General features: G+C 38.2%; 1 protein-coding gene and 1 long non-coding RNA gene across 5 annotated transcripts in view; both read right to left on the reverse strand.

Annotated features, from left to right (window-relative positions):
• Nucleotides 1-182: 182 nt before the first annotated feature.
• On the reverse strand, nucleotides 183-4,164 carry LOC115070530. Of its 2 annotated transcripts, none has more exons than XR_003849679.1 (3): nucleotides 3,466-4,164; nucleotides 1,996-2,083; nucleotides 183-848 (listed from the first exon to the last, which is right to left on the reverse strand). It is a non-coding gene; the product is annotated as an uncharacterized LOC115070530 (long non-coding RNA). The 2 variants fall into 2 exon arrangements; XR_003849680.1 differs by having other exon boundaries at nucleotides 1,996-2,185.
• The window catches only part of Trdmt1 (tRNA aspartic acid methyltransferase 1), a 50,681-nt gene continuing 32,016 nt past the window's right edge, over nucleotides 4,165-22,829 (reverse strand). For 2 of the 3 annotated variants that reach the window (XM_008833893.3, XM_029563958.1), the window contains exons 3-11: nucleotides 21,003-21,079; nucleotides 17,983-18,054; nucleotides 17,365-17,430; nucleotides 16,429-16,498; nucleotides 15,375-15,458; nucleotides 11,813-12,159; nucleotides 9,415-9,472; nucleotides 8,549-8,678; nucleotides 4,165-5,051 (exon numbers count right to left, since the gene is read on the reverse strand). In XM_008833893.3, coding sequence (XP_008832115.1) covers nucleotides 4,951-5,051; nucleotides 8,549-8,678; nucleotides 9,415-9,472; nucleotides 11,813-12,159; nucleotides 15,375-15,458; nucleotides 16,429-16,498; nucleotides 17,365-17,430; nucleotides 17,983-18,054; nucleotides 21,003-21,079 — 1,005 coding nt within the window. In that variant the 3' untranslated portion in view covers nucleotides 4,165-4,950. Of the gene's footprint in view, nucleotides 5,052-8,548; nucleotides 8,679-9,414; nucleotides 9,473-11,812; nucleotides 12,160-15,374; nucleotides 15,459-16,428; nucleotides 16,499-17,364; nucleotides 17,431-17,982; nucleotides 18,055-21,002; nucleotides 21,080-21,452; nucleotides 21,529-22,829 lie in introns of all 3 variants that reach the window. The other variant, XM_029563959.1, reaches the window with a different exon arrangement.

Here is a 22,829-nt window from a genome sequence, read left to right on the forward strand (position 1 = left end):
GTCTTTCTGCAAGGAACAATATATTCTAAAATGAAATGGAGATCTTTTTTAAAGGTTAAAAACTCATTCAATTTAATGTCTTACAGGGCTTATACTGAGTTCAATATTGTGTAACTGTATTAATTCAACTGTGAACCTAGAAATTTATAGCCACTTGTTGAAAGAGATGTACTCTTGCTCTGGAGAGTGTTACTGAATATGTTAAAGCTGTAATGAAATGCTTCTTCTAAGCATGTAGTTATTAAACATTAAAAAAAAAAAAGAAAAAAAAAGAGCCCCTTCTCTCATGGGCTGGAGGAGGGGGTCCTCAGACTCAGAGGATAGTAGATAGCACATAGAAAAGGCTTGCTTCAACAACAGGGAAAAAGTTAGTCCTAAACTAGATGTAATGAATAAATCATGCAAGCAATATTCAAAAGATCAGATTATTTCCAAATAACTCCACAACTGCCCAGGACATCAGAATACTAGAATTCATTCTAATTTTCCAAGTAGCTAATTTCTCAGTATTTAGTAAAAGATGTTTTACATCATTTTACAATTTAGAATAAATGAAATGAGAAACAAAATATTTAACAGAGAACAATCATTCTGATTAAGACGCATACACTGGAACATCTCTAAAATTTTAAATGTTATGTCACTTTCCTGTATTTCTAAAAGTTATCTGCTAAAGTTGCTATGGAGTTTTTCTGATAAACAGGCTGGGATGCTGAAATCTACTGCACATATGGATCAAGTCCTCTTTAAACACTACCCAATGTTGTCCGAACTCTTCCCTGGGGCTTCTGTGGAGGTTCCAATGACGAGGTTCCACCTGCTCGGTAACTGTGTTCAAGGACAGCTCCCTGTGAGGAAAGCACAAGAACACTCCTCACTGAGGGTGGACTGCTTAACAGACTCATTACTCCTCTTTCCTGGAGATACTGAAAAATGGAGATGTCAGCATTTTAGTAGTAAAGAGAATAAAAGGCTAAATGGTGCAGCAGGTTGACTCTTACAACATCAAACTGAAAATGTGGGAGACGCTTTCTGTACTTCAGTAAGATAAGCAGTTACTCCCTGTGAGATCCTGCAGCATTCCTAGACACCATGGCGGAATGAGTGAGGAGTGAAGCCAGCCAGAGATTCTTCCCAGGTCAGGTTGACATGATGATTGTATGCACACAGTAATGCTGATGGGGAAAGATTAACTAGTCCAGAGGTCCAAAGGCTATGTCTTTAAAAATAACGTAAACCAAGCTCAATCACAGCTTTGAAAAAACTGCTGAGACTGTGTGACCCTCACTCAAAGTCCAAAGCAAAGTCTGTAGTAAGTCAGTATATTAACTAGCAGTTTAAAATAGTTCCCAGTGAACTGCAACTTATCCCCCCCGCCCCCCTGCTGGGGGTTAAACTCCATTAGCTCATGCTCTGTCACTAAGATACAATTTCAAGTTAAACTTCTCTTTAACAACATAAGCAACTCAGGAAAGTACATTTCACTACTCTGTGTGAGCTTAAAATTGGCTCCTTGTTGTTTTATCTTGTTTATGGGGAAACTCCTTGATTCTACATTATTAAGTTGTGAAAACAAAAGAGTAACCAAAGTGACTTTAGTGTGGGTGGAGACAGTTCAGCTGCAGAATGTGTGATGTGCAATAACCATCACCACCCACTTCCAGAACATGTTCATCTTCCCAAACAGAAACTCTGTATCCATTAAGCCCCTGAAATGCAGTTGTTTCTTCATCCTATACTGCTAAGCTAATAGAACCAAACCAGCATCATTTGTCCTTAGCTTCGTTTCTCCCTCCTCTGAAGTCTCCAAACTAATCACTGCTGATCTGAACTAGGTCGAGATTTAAACCAAAGGGAGGTAGTGATTTCTATTAAAGAATCTGGCCCCTAACTATACACTGAGTTGCCTGCACTGGCTCAATATCACCCATCATTACATAGCAGGGCACCAGCTGTTAGGACAACTGAAAAGCTTTTTAGTCCAAATCAATTTACCTCTTTAAAAAAGCTGAATCAATCTGGGATGCTGCTGAGTTGGCAGTGTTTGCCTGGCATTCACAAAGCCCTGGGTCCAGCCGCAGCACTACATAAACCAAGTGTGGTGGAGCACACTGAGAATCCCAGCACTCAGGAGGTAGAGGCAGGAGGATCACAAGTTCTAGGTCATTACCAGCTACATGAGACTCTGTGTCAGAAGAAAAGAAGTTAGATCATCTCAAGTAACAGTTTAAGTGCTAGGTAAGCCCCTCATCATTTGTAATTTCAAACATGGGCTTGCTTCTTTAAAAGGCTTTAGCTGTTAAATAAGAGGAAGTTTGCTAGCAGTTGGGGAGATTTTGTCACCTTGCACACGGCACTGTCTGCTGTGCAGTTGTGATTTAATAACCAGAATTCAATGTGCAGGGTCCTCTGGAGAAGGTCAATGGAAGGACAAGGTAACTCATCCTTCTCATCTGTCCCTGATTTTACTGCCTCCACTGAAAATGGTGCCCCCTCACTCCTACAATGAGTACTTATCTCATTTTCCAACTTACTTTCCAATATAAATCATGATGTTTGCATTAATGTGTTTGTATTCATTAGTTCTGAATCTTTGAAGCACACTGAAATTATGAGGTAAGGTAATAAATACCTTAGAATTATAAATCATGCTCTTTAAAACTAGGTGAGGTAAAAAAGAAAATGAAAGATCACTTTACTGTTAAGAATGGCAGAGATTTAATTACATACAATTCTCTTGAAAGGACGAGGCTGTATTTTCTAATATACTAAACAAATGTATGAGCATAGAGATCAGAAAAATGAATCTTCAGTGCAAAGTTTATGCATAGTCATTACTAATATGTTGCATTCAATAAAATGACATCTTCCAAGTTAATTATGCACAGTCTATGTATTATGTACACACACACCCAGACACATGGATCACTATTTGTCTGTGAATACTTCTTCCAATAATTTAAAATTTTTAAAAAGCCATGTTTTGTTTCCCAGTTTTTAAGTAAATATCTTCCTAGATCTTTCAAAAGTACCCACAGTTGATGTACTGTAACGCAATACTTACTTGCTATAATATTGTTCAATGGGGTGTTGGACACTATAATTACAACATAATTACAATCATGGTATGATTATGGTTAAATATAAACCATTTGATTGAATCTTTCAGCAGTGAAGATAAGGTACATGAAAGTATGCCAAAATTACTTCAGATTGTACAGTAATTTATGAGACTTAGAGCTTTCTATACCCCTATCGGTCTAGGTCTGAAAATGCTACTTTTTTAATTTTAGAAAAATATACATAATGTAAAATCAGCCATTTCAGAGTGTGCAGTTCAGTGGCATTAGGTACATCCACAATGCACAGCCATCACCACCACCCACTTCCAAAACTTTCCCATCTTCCCAAACGCTGCCTTCCCACTCCCTCTCCTCCCAACACGGGAAACATCACCCTACTTACTGTCTCTATAAACTTGATTCACAGTAGGTATCCTTTCATAACTGGCTTATTTCACTTAGCACAGTGTGCCGAGGTTCATGCAGGTCATGACGTGTCATAGCTTGTGCCTTTGAAGGCTGACTATATCCAGCATGGATCACCACACTGATTCGTTCATTCATCGTTGATGCCCTGGTCACCTTGGTTGCTTCCACCTTAGGACCACTGTAAACAGTGCTGTCCTGAATACCGATGTCTGTCTCTGTGAGTCCTTGCTTTCAGTGTTTCAGAGCACATATTCAGAAGTGAAATTATTGGGCTGTACGGTAATTTGGGGCTTAATTTTTTGAGGGGCCTGTACCCTGCCTTCCATTGCAGATGCACTGCTTTATATTCCCATCAACAAGGCGGAAAGGCTCAAATTAATCCAAAGGCCGAGAAGGCAGAGACAAACCCTGACACCAGCAAATTAAAGGGAAGCACGTGCAGACAAGGACAGGACAGTGCGGTTGTCCTTCGGACTGAGATGAAAGAAAAAGGTAATTAGACAATACACATCTACACTTTCTAAGTCTTCTTGATAAAATGATTAAGAATTTAGGAGTCTTTTGGGTGGGGGGTGGAGAGACGGCTCAGTGATTAAGAGCACTGACTGCCCTTTCAGAGGACCCAGGGTCGATTCCCAGCACCCACATGACAGTAACTCCAGTTCCAGGGAAATTTGATGCCTTCTTCTGACCTCCCTGGGCATTGCACAACACAGGTGTACTTACACACACGCAGGCAATATACTCATACACATAAAATAAAAAATAAAAGAATTTAGGAGTTTTTCTAATGTTTTTTCAGACGGCTAAGTTGAATAATGATAATTTGATTTAAAATATATGCATTTTGTCTAAGAAAAATTGGGATTAAGCAAAAAATTCAGTAAGCTAGAACTAGAATCAGTTTTGAACTAGGAGAAATTAACAAAAATGTAAAGTAATAAGATACATAAACCAATTTTAAATGAGTATACGAAATACACAATTTCTAAGGATCATTGTTATTAATTTCATACTTTTAAACACACATAAAAATTCATTCTTAAATGTGTTTGTAGCATAAAGGCATTTCATACACATATTTAAAAGCTTCATAAAAATACATCTCTATACAGCAAAACAGTAATTTGATGTTCATGAGATAAAATTAAGTTTAAGAAACAATGCCAGGTGTGGTGGTCACACCTTTAATCTCAGCACTCTGGAGGCAGAGGCAGGCTGGTATCTGTGAGAGGGAGGCCAGCCTGGTCTACATAGCAAGTTCCAGGGCTAGAGCTACAGAGAAATCCTGTCTCATAAAACCCAATAGAATCTTACTTACATGGACATGTGTCTGATAAATTCCCAATTATTTACCAAAAAGTTACCAAAATAATTTAGCTGAATTTCATCAGCATTACTTCAAAACAGAATTTAGAAATCCTTCTAGAAGTGAAGGACAGCACAGTGTCGCTCTCAGTCATTCACACAGCACTCTGATCAGCTTGGCCACTACCAGCACGTTGAGACTGTTTCCGAGCAGCCGGTACCTCTGCTTCACTGTTATCTTCTCAGGAAATCCTGGAAACAGAGTAGTGTTTACAGTGAGATCACTTGTAATCCTAATTCCAGAGATCAGAGACAACTTTTAGTAAAAGCACAATAGTGACCCATAAACACAATCATGTGCTTAACAATGATTCAGTATAAATGAAGGACCACACAGATACTGGAGGGTCTATGCAATCTATATGACCCTGCAATTGTCTTGCTTTGTGTAAGCATTTCCTCTGATGTTCTCATGATGAAATTGCCTAAGACACATTTCTCAGAATCTATACTAATTTTTGAAAGACAAAAGACTGAAGACTGCTAATGTCTCCACAAAGCTAGAAACAGAATTATAAAAATTGTGTGTGTGTGTGTGTGTGTGTGTGTGTGTGTTTACTAAGTTGGGGGGAAGTTATATGTTTTTAAGTTGAAAGATGACTTTAAAGAATATAGATATATGGGGCTGGAGAGATGGCTCAGAGTTTAAGAACACTAGTTGTGCAGTGTTCAGAAGACCTGGGTTCGAATCCCAGCACCCACATGGCAGCTAACAACTGTCCATAACTCCAGTCCTAGGGGATCCAACAGCCTCTTCTGACCAATGTGTGCACTGCGTGACACGGGTGCACTTACCTACATGCAGGCAATACATGCATACGACATAAAAAAAAATAAAATTTTTTTAAAGTTAAAAATATAGATATATTAAAATAACAATAGTCTTCCAAAACAAAGACACACAGAATCGACACGGTCAGGACAGTATCTTTCACCCAGCAAAGGCTGGTGTCCTTCTCCTCTAAGGCTGCCAGTCACATGAAGCAACTTGCCAGTCAGAAAACAAAATGTACAAAGGATCAACGTGAATCCATCATCACCAGGGGACAAATCCCTCAAAGAAATGTCCATTTTTGTGCCACAGCTAATAATACTGGAAATACGTAAAGGACAGTTGTGTCATTTTCTGTGGTAACATCAGGACACACTTGTCTATACAAATATATCACACATTTTAAAAGAACATTCAGCAATTTAGAAAGCTCTTTTTGTATGTATTTTATACATATATTTGGAGAACTTCAAAAATTCTATTTTACCCCAGAAAAATATTTATTAAGTTTATCAAAGTAAAAAATATCTATTTGTATGGTCCAGCAAGGTGGTTCAGCAGGTAAGCTTGCCACCAAGCTTGAGGACCCAAGTTTGAACTCTGGAGACCAACACAATGGAAGGAGAGAACCAAGTCCTGCAAGGTACCCTCTGATCTTGACATGTAAGCCCTGGAACATGTATACACCCACACACACACACACACACACAAAACACAATAAAATTATCTATGTCTATAATTTAAAAACTAAAGCTAATACAAATTTTGTACTGTCTTGGATATTATATAAGCATTTAAATTTACCAACTCATGTAACTGCCACAATAGCTCATAAAGCAGATAAATTATGCTATAATCATAATCATCTACATTGCACAAACAACTACACGAAGGCAGCGTGAAGTTAAGGTGGAATAAAGAAAGATTCTAACTCCGTCTTACTCCGGCCTCTCTCCGCACTCCTTACAATGGTTCAATGTTACCCCAGTGTCTACAACTCTGAGTTAAATAAGTTGTGTACTGAGACTCAGGAATTCATTTTTATCAAATAATCAATCATTTTTCTTTCTTAAGTAGAATGTAGACTATGCCTGATTGTCCAAAAGCAGCAAAGACTAGAAACTGGGAAAGCAGATGGAATCAGGATATAGGCCAGTCTTCAGCTCCTTATTCAGTGATGTTCTCACTCACTTTCAGACACAAAATAAGACAAAGAAAGCCTGTGCCTTTCTTCAGTAACACTCCCCAAAACATCCAGGACTGAATGAGATCAGCAAAAAGAAACAGGAGAAAAAAGTTTTTTTTTTTTAAATATTTTATTTATTATTTTTATTTTATGTGTGCAAGTGTATTGCCTGCATGTATGGGAGTGAATCTGTGTTGTGCAACGCCTCAGAGGTCAGAAGAGGGCTTCGGATTCTCCTGGAACTGGAGTTAAGGATGGTTCATAGCTGCCATGCGGGTGTTGGGAATCGAACCAGGGTTCTCTGCAAAAGCAGTCAGTGCTCTTAACTGCTAAGCCAGCTCTCCAGGCCCCTGAAAAGTTGTTTTAAATGGGGGAGTAGAAAATAACCCTGACTGCTGACTGTGCTAAAGAAGCAAATGTCTAGAGAGCTCTGCCAGCTTGTTCTCAGTATACAAAGAATGGTGTTCCAAGCCCTCATCTGTAAAGCTATTATTTAAAGTCTGAAACATGATCACTTCCACCCATTATTTACTTCACAAATAGCACTATATTAATATTACAACAGTTTGGGGTTTATCAAAGTTTTGTTCTTTTACACTCAAATTTCCAATCTGAGTTCTCAAAAGCACATTCCCTCCTTCACCCTGGAAGCATCCTAGGAGGTCTACTTTTCCCTTTGCCCATTTAATCTGGTATGGACACACAGAGACTCCTGGCTTAAGAATGTATGGCCTTGGGGTCAGTGGGATTTGGGAGGGCTGAGGCCACTCTAAGCAGGCAAGTGCAGTGTCCACGCCCCATGCTGATCATCCCTGGATTTCCTGCACTGCCTGTGGAGATGGGACTTTGCCTGTTTTCTACTCTATCTTTTGTTTGCGAAGCTGTCCTGCTGCAGACCTTTATCTTTTGCCAGTTCTGGCTTCCGTGCTCTTGAGTGCTCCTTTGTTTTCCTTTGGAAACCTTAAACTCTTTTTTCCCATTGAACTAAACTTTACAGGGAAAGAAAAAAAACAAAAAAACTCCTAAGAATTTATCATTGTGGAAGAAGAAAAACAAAACAAAATACAAATATAAACCCTTCCCCACAACTGATCAACTGAACTACTTTTTTTAGCTTCTTCACTGGAAAAAGCCAACTGAGTCATGCTGGACCTGGTGGTATAACCTGCAATTTCAGCGACTCAGGGCTGAGGCAGGAGGATGTGAGTTCAGGCCTACCTGAGCTACAGAGCAAGCTTATGACTAGGCTGGTCAATACAGAGACTTGTCTCAAACCAAAAATGAATACAAAAGGGGCCAGGAATGAAGCTCAGGGTAGCATCCTTGAAGTCCTAGGTTCAATCTTTAAAGACAGAGCCAATCAAAGACATTTTCTCACAAGATCTAAAATGGAGCTTCCAGGGTCAGAGCTATGGAAACAAAAATGTAAGTAAAGAGGGAATGATTCTATCAGACAGGTAAGGGCTCACCAGTTTGCCCTCTGCCTGAGCAAACTCTCACCCACTGCTGGAGCTAAGGGAGATGAAAAACTGGATCAGGAGGGATGGAGTAAGGCATGGCAGAAGTGAAAAAAGGCAGTAAAACGCCCCAGGAGACACCATCAGAAGGAAGGAAGATTTATGAACCCACCAGTCTTGGCATGGATTCATTCATAAAATACACATAGCAGTCCCTAAAGACACACCGAAGGCTTTAATGAATGAAAACTGAGATCTATGTGGGTCCACATACCGAACGCTGGAGGAAATCCCTGGAGATTTGCAATTTCTTTAGGCGTGAAATATCGCAGCTTAAGCGTGGACAATTTTGCTATCTTTTCTTCTGGTGGCAAATCAATAAGAGATTTGTAGATGTCCTCAAGCTGTTAAAAAAAATTTCAAAATAACTGAAAACATAGTTATTAAGATTAAGATTTCCAGGGTGGGACAGTTGAAAACAACAGTTGTGTAGTCTTCTATGCCACGTGAAACAAAATGGATAAACAAAACATCTCTGTGGGACAGCTCCATAACTGATGCAATAACAACAACACACTGTAAAAGAGAAGGGGCCCCACTGGGAGCTCAGGAGGTCTTTCAGTCCATCACTTTTGAACCTTTATAATTAAGTCATAAGCAATAAATGAAATTATAAGTTAGAAAATTATTTAAAAATTTAGTGAAAGATGGGGCTGGCAAGATGGCTCAGTGGTTAAGAGCATTGATTGCTCTTGCAGAGAACCCAAGTTTGGTTCCCAGCATCCACATAGCAACCAAGAACCGTCCATAACTCTGGTTCTAGGGGATCTGCTATCATCTTCTGACCTCCACAGGTATTGTACCTACATAAATGTAGGCAATAAACTCATACATGTAAAATAAAAATAATAAATGAAATATTTAAAAAATTTAGTGAAAGAAAAAGGAACTTAGGTCAGCCAACAAAGTCAATTTCATAAGGCTAACAAGAGAATCTGCAGTGAAAGAGCTATTTCACAGCAGAGAAACAGCATGACAAATATCCACATAAATAACACACTCATTCTCAGTTCAACATCTTAAATTATAAATTTAACATTAAAAGTGTTACTATTTAAATGTTTAGAACATACATGGTACCTGCACATCCTCTGCAGTCTGTAACACAGAGCCCGTCCCTTCTATGTAGCTTCCATAACTGAAAAATTAAATATTAAGTAGTACTTAGTAAAAATATTTGTGTATATGTATATGTATGTTAGAGTGTTGTGTTCATGGTATGCAGGTGCATGTGTGTATGCATATGTGTGGAGGTCAGAGGACAGCCTCAGGTGTCATGCCTCAGGCATAGTCCACTCTTTTTGGAGACAGCATCTTTCACTGGTCTCAAACTCAAATAGATGGTTTGGTTGGCTGGCCAGTGAGGTCCAGGGATCGCCCATCTCTGCCTCCCCTGAGCTGGGATTATAAATGTGTGAGCCCCCATGCCTGGCTTCATTTTACATGTATTCTGGGGATCTAACTCAGGCCTTTGTGCCTGTCACAATCACTTTAGTGACTGAGCAACCTCCCAAGCCCTTTTTAAGAATATTTTTTAAAAATATATTTGAGTGACTTAGTATTTTTTGAATGGCATGTTTTTATAGTCTTCTGAAACACTTGACTGGCATCATATAAATATGCTTCATAATTAAAAAGTGAGGCACATATTGTATTTAAGCCTCTTAGAAACTAAATGTGGCAGCTGAGTTGTATGAACACCCAAACGATGTATCATGATTTTGTATTAACTGTCAAATCTGCAATGTTCCTCGGTAGAAAGTATTCACTTTGTGTTCACAGGGCTCTCAGTAGTACCCTCCCTGCCACGTTAAACCAAGTATAAAGGTGAAAACAGGTCACTGTTATTTTTTTCATAATGCTCAAATAATCATTTCTTCTCAGATTCCCAAATCCTTGTTCCTTAATGCACAAAGACATGCTCACAACAGGTATGTTTTTACCATCACTTTGTGTAAGATTTGACCATTATATATAAAACTGTGTAAGAAGTATAAAAAATTTTAGAAATGCAAAGTGCAGTCATATTTCATGACTGTTACTGCCAAGCTGGTCTTCTATGATGAGTATTCTCTCCTTAAAAAAAAAAAAATGAAGATCATTTAAAACGTAAATTAGAAAAGTTATATGAGAAAAAAAATTCAAATTGGTATTTCAAACATGTGTGCATGCATGCATATTACCTTTAGTAGAAGAGACTTCTAGAGTAAGTATTCTTTTGTAATTCTTCCAAAAGAATTTCAAGATTTTTTTATTACAAAATTGATGTCTTAATTTTATGAGTCCAAAACAGAAGCTACTAGACTTGATAATGGACAACAGTCGAGTGAACTCTTTTTAAGGTCATGCAAAGTAGTAAACCCTTCCTCCTAGAGGCACAGAGCAGTGTGTAAAATCGGATGAGTCTGTCTGGCTGCATTGGGCACACTGTCTTTTTTCTGAGATAGTAAACTAGTAGGTGAAAAACTGAACTGTCAGATCATACAACTACCTAGCCTATGAGGCTGGGGGACATTCACAAAATACGGATAGGATCATTAACCATCTTTTTTCTGAAAAGGCCTAATTTCCCCCTTTATTGTAAGTTTTAAAAAGATTGACAAAATATTTCATAAGTCAAGAAATAACCCAAAAGAAAACTGTAAATGTTCAATAACAGGTAACCAGTAAAACAAATTATGATATTCTTGTGTCATGAAAATAATAAAGATCTTTATGTCACTATGGCAACAACATCCAAACAAAATATTCAGCAGCTACACAATACATGGCTGTCAGTGGCTGATATCAAGACACTAGATGTCAAGAGACAGATGCAGTAGATAGTTCCATAATCTTAGTATTTTTTGAATTTTGAACCATAAAAATGTATTATAAATTCAAAGCCTGAAGAGATTGTAAATTACAAATTGTAACCAGATAATTTTATGTCTTTAGATCAATTTTCTTTTTCTTTCTTTTGGTCTTTTTGAGACAGGGTCTCCCTGTAGTAGTTCCAGCAGACCTGGAACTCACTATGTAGACCAGGTGGCCTTGAACTCACAGAAATCCACCTGCCTCTACCGCCCAAGCTCTGGGATCAAAGGAGTATGCCACCATGCCCAGCTCAAAATTTAATTTTCTTACACATAGATCATGAGAATGGATCTAACTGTATGGTTTGCTGTGTGCCACAGAAAGAAAGATGCTGAAATGAATAATTCATAAGCTACAGAAGCAGTGTCCTACTGTGAGTAGTTAAGCTCTACAAAGGTCACCTGCCCTGTGGCTTTGTCTTAGAGCACTTCTGTGAGCGGGGCACAGAACATTTTGCCAGAGTTTTCACTCCTATTCTGAGGGCACATGAAGCAGACAGTCAGGAAAAAAAATTATTCCAGCAGAAATATTTCATAAAACGCTCTTTGAATAAGAACTAGGAGGACAGCTGCACAAACCTGGTTATTTCCAGTGTCACAGAGGGAATCCCTTTAAAACTTACCCTTTGGTGAAGCACGTGGACCTTCTGGAAGTGGGCTTCACAATATCCAGTAAAAGAGCATATCGCAGCAATGACTTTGGTGGTAGAAAGTACTGATTCAAGTCAGTGTCAGCTTCGAGAAAATCCTTCAGCATCCGCAGAGAGAGATCACTGTCCTGTTTGCATTTCCTGTCAATTTCTTCTGCAGTTTCAAGTTTAAAAAGGACGGCACCTTTTCTAGAACTTTGTGTGCTGTGGCTATCACAGCACATACTTGGTTCAATGTGCCTTGCTTTAGTTTTATTTTCTTCATCTACCGCATATTTTTGTGGATGTTCAGATGCAATTTTAGGAAACTCCATCAATACCTGGAATTAAATTAAAAAATTGCCAAAAGTTGTATTAAAATGAAGAGATAAATAATATCAACCGAACATGCAGAAATGTTCAGCCTTTTTAGTGGTGAGATTAAAGTCAGACACTGTGGCTTACTTATATTTGAATGAATTAAAATATCAAGTTATTATTCATTCAGCCACACTGACATTGGGTATACAGGATTTATTTCACAGATTTATTAGTTGCTGTATTTATTAATAAAAAAACTCACAAAACAATTAGAAGTATGTTAAATACAGACACAGCACTATAGTTGGAAAAGAATTTACGAAAACAACATGAACATTAAGAAATGTGTATGGAATCAAAGTTGATGAAAAAGGAAATACTAAAACATCCTCATGGTCTACAAGAAAGCTAGTAACTTCCTGTCATGCAACTCTAGGAAGGCAGAGTCAGGAGGATGGCTGTAAATCAGGAAGGCGGCTTTAACTCTCAGGCCTACATAATGAATTCCAACCCAGCCAGGACCAGCCAGGACTACAAAAAAAAAAAAAAAAAAAATCAGCCAGGCATGGTGGTGCACACTTTTAATCCCAGCACCCAGGAGGCAGAGGCAGGTGGGTCTCTGTGAGATTCGGCTGGTCTACATAATGAGTTCTAGGCCTGTCTCACAAAAAGACCAAAAAATTATTAAGTAACTAAAAATAAATAACAATTTTTCAAACTACCTAAGCACTACTTACCAGAGGAAAATAGTTCAAAATCCTACTGAAAAATACACATACAATGAATATACAAGTGCATGTGTATAGCTGAAGGCTGTATAACAGAAACACAATGCCAGGTAAGAGAAACCTCATTTCAAGTTATTGGTCAGGGTAGTCCAAGAGACTCCCAAAATACCACAGGCTATTGCCATAGCCCTTGATTGTCTCCCAGAACTTGAAGGTCCCTATTGCTGGAGACAGGTCACACTTTAAACACAGGACTTGGGAGCAATCAAGCTGGAACTGACCTGAAACCTCCCTGAAGACCAGCTCTCATGGTATCAGAGGACAATATACAAGCTGCCGAGGGAGACAAACAATCCATGGTCCTACCCAGCTGTAAAGTCTAATAACACTGACTGGCCCAGCAAACTACTCCTATTGGTGCAGTGCCGCCTTTATCTTGGGATAATTAACAACTGTCTAATTGGAATTAAGAGCCACTCAATGGGAGGGAGTTCATATGTGGTACTATAAACATTGTTAAATACACATGGTTGGAGAGGTCATAGATCCTAGAGAAAAATCTACTTTTACCACATCTGTATATCAATGCAATTTCTTACTTTATTCTAAATATGCATCCTCATACCTTTCACCCCTCATCAAGGAAGCTTAGTTTTGCAACAGACTGATGCAATTACAGAGTTACACAACTGGTCAAATGCAGAGAATAAATGTCTATGAGATGCTTAACCCTACGTGACACATCTTCAAAGCAACCTCTACACTTAGGATGAATGTATCTCTCAACTTTCACCAGAGAAATTTCCTCATGCAGCAGATGGCGATTAACACAGAAACCCACAATTGGCCACTGTGCAGAGAACAAGAGGCCACAGAGTGTTCATCCCTGAATAGGAGACCTACTTCAAACCTCTGCCTCCCAAGGTTTAGGGATCATTGCAGAAGAGGAGGTAAATGAGGTGGATGACCACAAGAAAACAGTCTTCCAGACAGCTGGTAATTTATTCATATGAACTCACAGCAATGGTAACAGCATGCACATACGCAAGCTTAGATAAAATTCCGGCATAGATACTGGCAAGTGGATAAGAAATCCCAACCCAACCTAAGGAACTTTTGGCAATTGGTAGCTTCCAGGAGAGGGATGTCTTACAATGAAAGACATTGGGACACAAATTGGCTTTATAGGCCATATTTTATGAGAGCATATTAAATTGGGAGGGGGTGCAGTGGGGGAAGGTGTGGATAGGGGAGGGGATCTAAATACCGTCAAACTATATTGTATAAAAATTGCAAAAATTCAATAAAAATTTCAATAAGGAAAATTTCCATCTCAAAAATAAATACATTTTAAAAGGTGCTTTTCCCTGTGAAAGGTTATACCCACTCATGAGTCCCATAGGGGGGGAAAAATGGGTTTTGCAAAACTCAATCTTTTACAAACAAAAAAGGTTTCAAACATTTTTAATAATTGTTTGTTAGTATAATCTTCTGTTATTTTTGGAACTATCCACTATGGAAAGGAAAACATACTATAGGCAATTCAAATGATGTATCTGGTTCTCGTTAGTAGGCTTGGCTTTTGAGCAGTCACTAGTGATGGTTATACAGAGCTTCTTTGACCCACTGAAACTCTGTTATCTTCCCACATTTTTTAATCAAAGCACACAAAATTGCACATAGCTACTGACCATTTTATTCTAGACCATTTTAATCATTACAACATCTTAGTCCACTGAGCTAAATAATGTTGACCTTAGAGAAAATATAATAAATGTTTAAATAGTCAAAACATTTAAAAAGACTTTAATTGTATATTTAGTCATGTGTTTAGGTGCATGCTATGTGTGCATATGCATGAGTACAAGTGTCCACAAGTGCCAGCTGAGGGTGCTGGATGTCCTGAGTTATAGGCAGCCTTGAGCTGCCTGACTTTAGTGCTGGACCCTAAACTTGGCTCCTTTGCTCGTGATCAAGGAGCCATCTCTCCAGCCCTAATCAAGCCATTTTAAAGACAGCATATTGTATTTTATCAGAACTAATCAATGACTTTACCTGGGAAGAGAAAATGACAAAAGCAAAAAGTCAGTGGTCAAAGGGAAATTATGGTGGAAACAGGGATAACAATGCTAATGGCAATTTTTAATCTTTTTTTCTTACAAAGAGAAAAAAGCTTTGGTTTTGTTTTGTTTGTTTTGACAGGGTCTCCTTGATCCAAGCCCACCTGGAAGTCACTATGCAGACAAGGCCGGCCTCAGTCTCGCAGAGATCCACCTGCCTTTGCCTCCCAAGGGCTGGGATTAAAGGCCCGCTCCACCATGCCCAGGTGGCAAGTTTTGGTCTTATTAAGCTTAAATCAGTGAAAAGTGACTTCAGGAAAGGCCTGGAGATGGATTTAGGGAAGGCCTATATTTCAGATACTATAGGCACATAAGCCCCAAGTAGTTATTGAAAAGAAATTGGCAGACTGAGATTCACTCACAAGTAAACTGCAACAGTCACAATACCTGGCCAGGGACCCGAAAAGGCAAAGGCTCTGACTGGAGCTTCGCAAGGAGGAAATACCGCAGCCTTGAATTTGGAATGCCGAGCTGCATGGAAAACCAAGGGGCAATTACCACATGAGGTAAGAGAGATCTGTGCCAAGGTTAGCACTTAGCATAAAGACTCACAGATAGGCCCCCAGCTTCTGCCAGAGTGAATGCTGATACTGATTTCTGGAAGACTTCATAATATCAAATTCTAAACCAGTTAAATTACTTCTCTGTGCCTTCATTTGAATGAGGATTATACCTAATAAATCATGGGTCTATGAGTCACTTTTCACAAGAAGAAATGAAATACAAGCATGTAGCATTCGCTATTGCTAATATAGTAATTGTAAAAATGAAATTCAAATACAGCTACTCTTGGCTACTAGCACTTCTGCTTTAAAAAAGGAAGATTTACTATATTTTTTCAAAGCAGCAATAAGTATGAAATAAACTTAAGGAGATCAGCTGTACTGGCAATTCTCACAGCTTATATATCTAATTTTTAAAATGAATTTTCTTTTCATGTCTGGGCAAAGAACTACATGATATGGCTAACGGGGATAAGAAACTAAAACCAACATTTATAAAAGTCAAATCTTCAAATATGATACCTAATGACTCTGATTTCTTATTCATGAAATAAAATCAATGCTTGCAATTTAATGTCATGCCACAAAAAGGAATTACAAAATAATATGCCCACTTTGCTTTCAATTTTGGATTACTTTGAAGCATGACTAAACATAAAACTCCTAATTTAGACATGCCAAACTTGACATATTTTCAAAACATATTATCATTTATTTTCCAGATGAAAATGCATGAGGTTTAATCAAATCATTTTATGTACAAACAAATCAATAAGCATGCACCACGTTCTTCAGAAAGTAAGATCTATGTCTGAGTTAACTTCAAGACCTATGTAAAATATTATTAAAGATCTATTTGTTTATTACATCAAATCCTAGTGGGGGGAAAGCCTTTTTAAATGATCATCTATATAAGAGTTTATAATTATGGTACCTACAGAGGTAGGAGATAATAGAAACTCTTGATACTGAAAGCCGCAATTTTCTATTGTCTGTATCAGCAGGCCTCTGAAATGAAAAACAGACGAAAGAAAAGCCATCACGCTTACTTGGAAGTGGCGTTCGTTTTTTTTTTTCTATTTTATGTGTATGCGGGTATTCCCTGCATGTAGGTAAGTGCATCCATGTTGTGCAATGCCCGCAGAGAACAGAAGAGACTGTCAGATCCCCTGGGACTGGAGTTACGGACAGTTGTTAGCTGCCATGTGGATCCTGGGATTCGAACCTGCGTGTTCTGCAAGAACAGCCAGTGTTCTTAACCGCTGAGCCATCTCTCCAGCCCCAGAAGTGGCATTTTCTATGACATGCACATAACATTTCATCACAAGTAAAAACTGCAAGTGCGCTCAAGCTGTTTAGAGACAAGTCTAGTTATTACCAAGCCCAGTACTTGAGAAATTACAATTTAATAAAAAGATAGAGAGGATTCTCTCATATAAGTATATAAAGCTGCCAGATAATTTGCCCAAGCTGATAAGAGTCTAAATGGTTAATGAATTTGCTTTGGAGAATAAAACCACAGCTTCACAGTAGAGTATGGGATGGGAACACTGCTGTGGAGGCCTTCTCCCCTCCTGGGCTACTGTCTGACAGAAACAAGACGCTGGGCTACTTTTCCCACCTAACTGTGGGACGGGGAATGCCCACCAACAGGACTGCTCTGAATGAAAACTTTTCTACTTAGAAATACTAAAATTGAGAAATTCATTCCCATTCAATATTCATTTTGGAAAAACAAAATGAGAATTAGACCAAAACTCTGTAATATTTTACATTCTTAGTAAAAATCAATAACAGTAAATAAAATACACAGAATATAAAATGTCAGCATATATGTCTAAGATGTATGCAAGATAAATACATTTTTTTTTTACCTTGTAGAAGATACTTCAAAACCTTTAACATTTTCTAAAAGAATATACTTGGGTAATTTTTGTAATCTAAAAAAAAAACCAGAATTACAAATATTTCAATATAAAGAAGTAAAAAAAGAATCACTGTCTGTAGGAAATATGGGGTTAAGTAATTTCTGAATTCTATAAAAGAAGTTTATATGATGGCGATAACTCATATTTTATTCATTTTTTCCCATAGACATCACTCAATAAAGTTCACACTTGAAATGTTCATTTCTGCTGGACCACATCTCAAAGTGTGGTTCTCACAGGGCTTCTGCACTGCACAACTCACAGGGCTGCCATTCGCTACGGTAATGGGGGAATGGCATTCACCAGCATATCACCTGCAGGACTGCTAGAGCAGAGCAACAGCCCGGAGGCTGTAAACTTTGGTCACCGACTATGGAGGCAGCATGGACTTGAGAAACATTTACAGCTATTCTATGAGTTGTGACAAATGACAATAAATGCCATGAACGACATGTGAAGGCTGCATGTGTCCAACTGCTAATCTCTATAACATGGCAAACACTACATTCCTTCAGACACCCAGCTTTAAATTTAAGGCAACTCTACAAGAATCTAAATGTTTACCTTGGGAGAATATCTAGAATATACAAGAAGCTATTTGTCCTTGGATCAGTCATATCCCCCTGCAGACCAATTCTAAAAGAGCAAAGAAACCACAAAAAAAGTTCATTAAGAATTTTTAAATATTTTCTTTATTATTATTTTATGTGTATGAGTGTTACACCTGTATGTAGGTAAGTGCACCCATGTTGTGCAATGCCCACGGAGGACAGAAGAGGCTGTAGGATCCCCTGGGACTGGAGTTACGGATAGTTGTTAGCTGCCATGTGGGTGCTGGGATTCGAACCTGGGTCTTATGCAAGAACAGTCAGTGTTCTTGACTGCTGAGCCATCTCTCCAGCCCAAAGAATTTTATATAAAGATATCAAAACATTTTTTTAAAAGTCAAGACTGAGAGAACTAAAATAAGCTGGTCCTTATCAGAGAGAGAGAGAGAGAGAGAGAGAGAGAGAGAGAGAGAGAGAGCACTGGTTGAGTTGCTAGCAACCTGGAGCAGATGACATTGGTGACGACTATCATTTAAGCAGACTAAACAGTATATAATGCTGAGATAATCTTATCCAGTGTAAATAGACCCTTGATCTTTACTCTGTAACCAGGAATTGCAAGTTAGGTAAATGAGGGTCAGCACCAGTTATGTTCACAGGCACTATTTAGGCTAGCAAACAAACCTCACAAATAAGATTCACAGCATGATCAAGGTTCAAGTAGAAGGAAGACTATTGGGCCTGGATAACAGGAAGAGGATCAGGGTTTAAAACCTTGGTGCCTAGTAGCTTCATGGTCTTATGCTATGCGGTCTCCGTCAGTTTTCTCATACCTAACACCAGAACCAAATCTGTCAGTGGACCTGAGGCTCAGCTGGGGATTAAACAGAACTTAAAAGATTCCTCAGAAATCTTCCAGTTTTCATGTATGCCCCCTCTGCTCAGAGTTCTACAGACAACTATAGAATCACTTTGTGCTGCCATCAGCAGCTGGAGTTGGGCTAATGCACAGTGAGGGTTTTAGCTGGGCCACCGCAGTATACATAATGCATACTGTGCCATGGCTGAAAACTGTTCTGTATATCCTGGAACTGTACAAACGAGGCCATACTCTTGCAACTGCTTAAAGCCACCTTCCTAAGGAATGTCCTTGGCCTTCTCTGATAAACTCCTAATCTGCTTTTGGACACAATTCAGATACCACCTCTGAAAGAGTTCCCCTCTCTCAGCATGAAGGGAGTCATTTTCTACTCTGTGTTCTCAGGGTAGTACTGAACGTAACAGTTTACGTAACATTAACTTGTCAGCTGTTCCTGTCAGACTATAAGCTACTGTGCTGGATAGCTTTAGTGTCAACTTGACACACCTGCGTTGAGGGAGCCTCAATCGGGAAATTGCCTCTATTGGACTGGCCTGTGGCCATGTCTGAAGGGCATCTTCTTGATGAGTGATGTGGGAGGGCCCAGCCCACTGTGGGTGGTGCCACCCCTGGGCAGGTGGGCCTGTGTTGCATAAGAAAGCAGGCTGAGCAGGGGCCAGGGGAGCAAGCCAGTAAGCAGCATTCCTCCATGGCCTGTGCTCCAGCTCCTGCCTCCAGGTTCCTGCCCTGAGTTCCTACCTTGGGCTCCCTGATGAACTGTGACCTGGGAGATGTAAGAAAATAAACCCTTTCCTCCCCAAGTTGGTATTGCTCAGAGTATTTTTTCACAGCAATGAAGAACAAACTAGGACAGCTACCTACAAACAAGACTACAGCTTCAAGATAATATAAGATACATGGATACAATATCCTAGGGGAAGTAAGCTTCCTCCAGTTCAAAGCTGTTAAAATTCAGCATAAGAACATTTACTTGAACCAGAATATTTATTACATATAACTCTCCACTTAAAATCATACATATTAATAAAAAAATATATAAAGTGATTAACAGATCCTTGCTCTAACATTGTCTAACTGTACAGGTATGTAAAAGTTAATCTTTCTATGCCTCAGTTTCTCACCTATAAATGATGGGAACAATGCCTACCCCATATGCTTGTGAAATGAAATTATATATTATATGTAAGACTCTATTATTATTGCTATTTAAAATAACTTATTTTAGAGGCTAGAGAAATGGCTCAGCAGTTAAGAGCACTGGCTGCTTTCAGAGTACTCAGGTTTGGTTCTCAGCACCCACATAGCAGCTAACAACCATCTGTAACTCCAGTTTCAAGGGATCTGATGTCCTCTTCTGGTCTCCACGGGTACTGCACAACAGGGGTGCACTTACAGACATGCATACACTCATACACATAAAAATAATAAATTTTAAAAATTTAAATAACTTATTTTATTAGGTATCAAAATATGTAAGTAAAAATAAATTAGTCAAGATTTAATGTCAAATATAAATGAGACACACAGTTAAATACCTAACTACATAATTTTTAAATGATAAATTATAATGTGGCTATGAAAAAAATCAAAATTATTAGTATACCAATTGTGAGAAATACAGTGTGCAAATATACGCTAAACTAGCTTTCAAATTTAGTTATTACAACTGAAATTTTTATTATGGAATTCACTTTCATAAATTTCTGAATGCTCAACAGCTCAACAGTCTAAAGGAATTAAGTTAATTTGAAACAAAAGAATTTGTATCTTAAACTATGTATATATACATTCCATACATATATATATATACACACACACTTATAGTCTTATGCATTTACTCTTAATCAAATTTTTTTGCCCTTCTGCCTATAATTGCGTATGATTAATGCTGAATTATAAGTATGATAAATGAAAGGATCTATCTATAAAATATTTACAGCTAGGAAAATGCAGCTCACAGTCTTCTGAAGCCCGCCCTCCCTCCTTTCTTCCCTCCCTCCCTTCACTCTTCCCCTCTCTTCTTTATTTGGGGGTTAGTGTGTGCCACCAAAGTTTGAACTCAGGGTCTTATGCACGCTAGGCAACCTTCTACCACCAAGGTAGGCCTTCAGCCCAAATGTACTCTTCCTTAACAGAAAAATCTTTATTATTCATACCTTGTAAACGGCTGACATGGAGGGCTCATTAAAATCATATCGAAAGATAATTTGTCAAACTCTTCCAGTGTAATGCCCTAAGGAACGAACATTTGAGAGGGACAAAAATAAAAACACGCATAGACTAAGGAAGAGAAAAATGCTAAACAATTATAACTAAACATATCAGAAGGCATAAATTTATATAATACAATGTTTTCCAAAGCAACTTCACCTAAAGTAACCTCCCAAAGCAATCTTGTAAGGAAACAAGGCCGTGAACTGTGAAAACTGTGAAAACTCAGGTGACCCAGCTAGGACAGAGCTGAATCTGAACAGTGTTTTCCTCTACATGATCACTTGTGGCCTCCACAAGATACCACTACTTTGGTTTCTGGACTCAAATATGTAGAACTGTATTTTATAATTGACAGTCTTTGCAGAGGGCCTAGGGAACGTTTAAGCACCCACCTATCAACGATGCTCTGCTTTAGCAAGCACAACACTGAACAGCCACCATTCCAGTCTCACAAGTGTCTGCTTTCTTCTAGTAAGATCAGAAAATACAAAGGCTTCACCTTCAGATATCTGCAACTGTTTTATGGTTTTACCCTTGCGCACAAAGAACGTCATGACTATAAATAGGATTAATAAACATTATCCCCAATTTTCCATGCACGTAGGCATATAACAGTGCGCATGTGTGTACGCACATATTGGAAAACAGAAGTGAACATCAGGGGTTTGTCGGCTCTCATTAAGCACTAAACCAGAAACACAAAGAGAACAGTCTAGAATCGCAACCACCCTAACAAACTGTAGTGAGTGTCTTAACAAGTTCAAGCATTTCAGTAAAGCAGGAAATTTTATACTCTGAATCCTGTGATGAGCAGGTTAACCTGGGAACATGCAACTATATTAAAAGTTAGGTAGCTAGACAAGGCCAGTAAGTGACATATGAATCTTGAGTCAAGTATTCATGTTTATTTCATTGTATTAAAAGAGATTTAAAATTTTCAGAAAGAAACTGAATTTTATCAAATGCTTTTGGACAGAGTTTTGATATTTACAATTATGAACATGTTAAACAATATTAATGGAAATCTTATATTTAACTTTAGTGTATTTCCAAAAGAAAACCCATTTTGCTCATGAGGTGAGGATTATCTGTTTGTTCATATTTTACTTATAATTACTGACTATAGATTTATAAGACAGTAGTTTTCTTATTTGTAGCATATAACAGATATCCAACAAAAATTGATGGCTGGGCTATTTCTTATTATGTCCTGCTCTGTGAAGTCTAATGCTGTTTAATGAATGCATACTCATGGTAATTAGACTTTCCTTCAGGATTGTACCAGTTCACATTATAAAATAAGTTTCAACAATAGGAAAAGAAGAGCTCAAATTATCCCTTTTTGCAGATGATATGATAATATATCTAAGGGACGCCAAAAATTCCACGCACAAACTCCTAGAAATTATTAACACATTCAGTAAAGTGGCAGGTTACAAAATTAACCTACAAAAGTCTATAGCCTTTCTATATATCAATGACAAGCAGTCAGAGAAAGAGCACAGGGAAACCCTGTCATTCATAATAGCCACAAAAAAAATAAAATACCTTGGAATAAACCTGACCAAAAACATTAAAGAGCTCTACAAGGAAAACTTTAACTCTTTAAAGAAAGAAATTGAGGAAGACATCAGAAGATGGAAGGACCTCCCATGCTCATGGATTGGAAGAATTAATATTGTGAAAATGAACATCCTACCAAGAGTCATATATAGATTCAATGCAACGCCAATCAAAATCCCCATGACATTTTTCACAGAATTGGAAAA

The sequence above is a fragment of the Nannospalax galili genome, unplaced genomic scaffold (genome assembly GCF_000622305.1).
Source record: "Nannospalax galili isolate Female #2095 unplaced genomic scaffold, S.galili_v1.0 scaffold976, whole genome shotgun sequence".
NCBI classification, from domain to species: Eukaryota; Metazoa; Chordata; class Mammalia; order Rodentia; family Spalacidae; genus Nannospalax; species Nannospalax galili.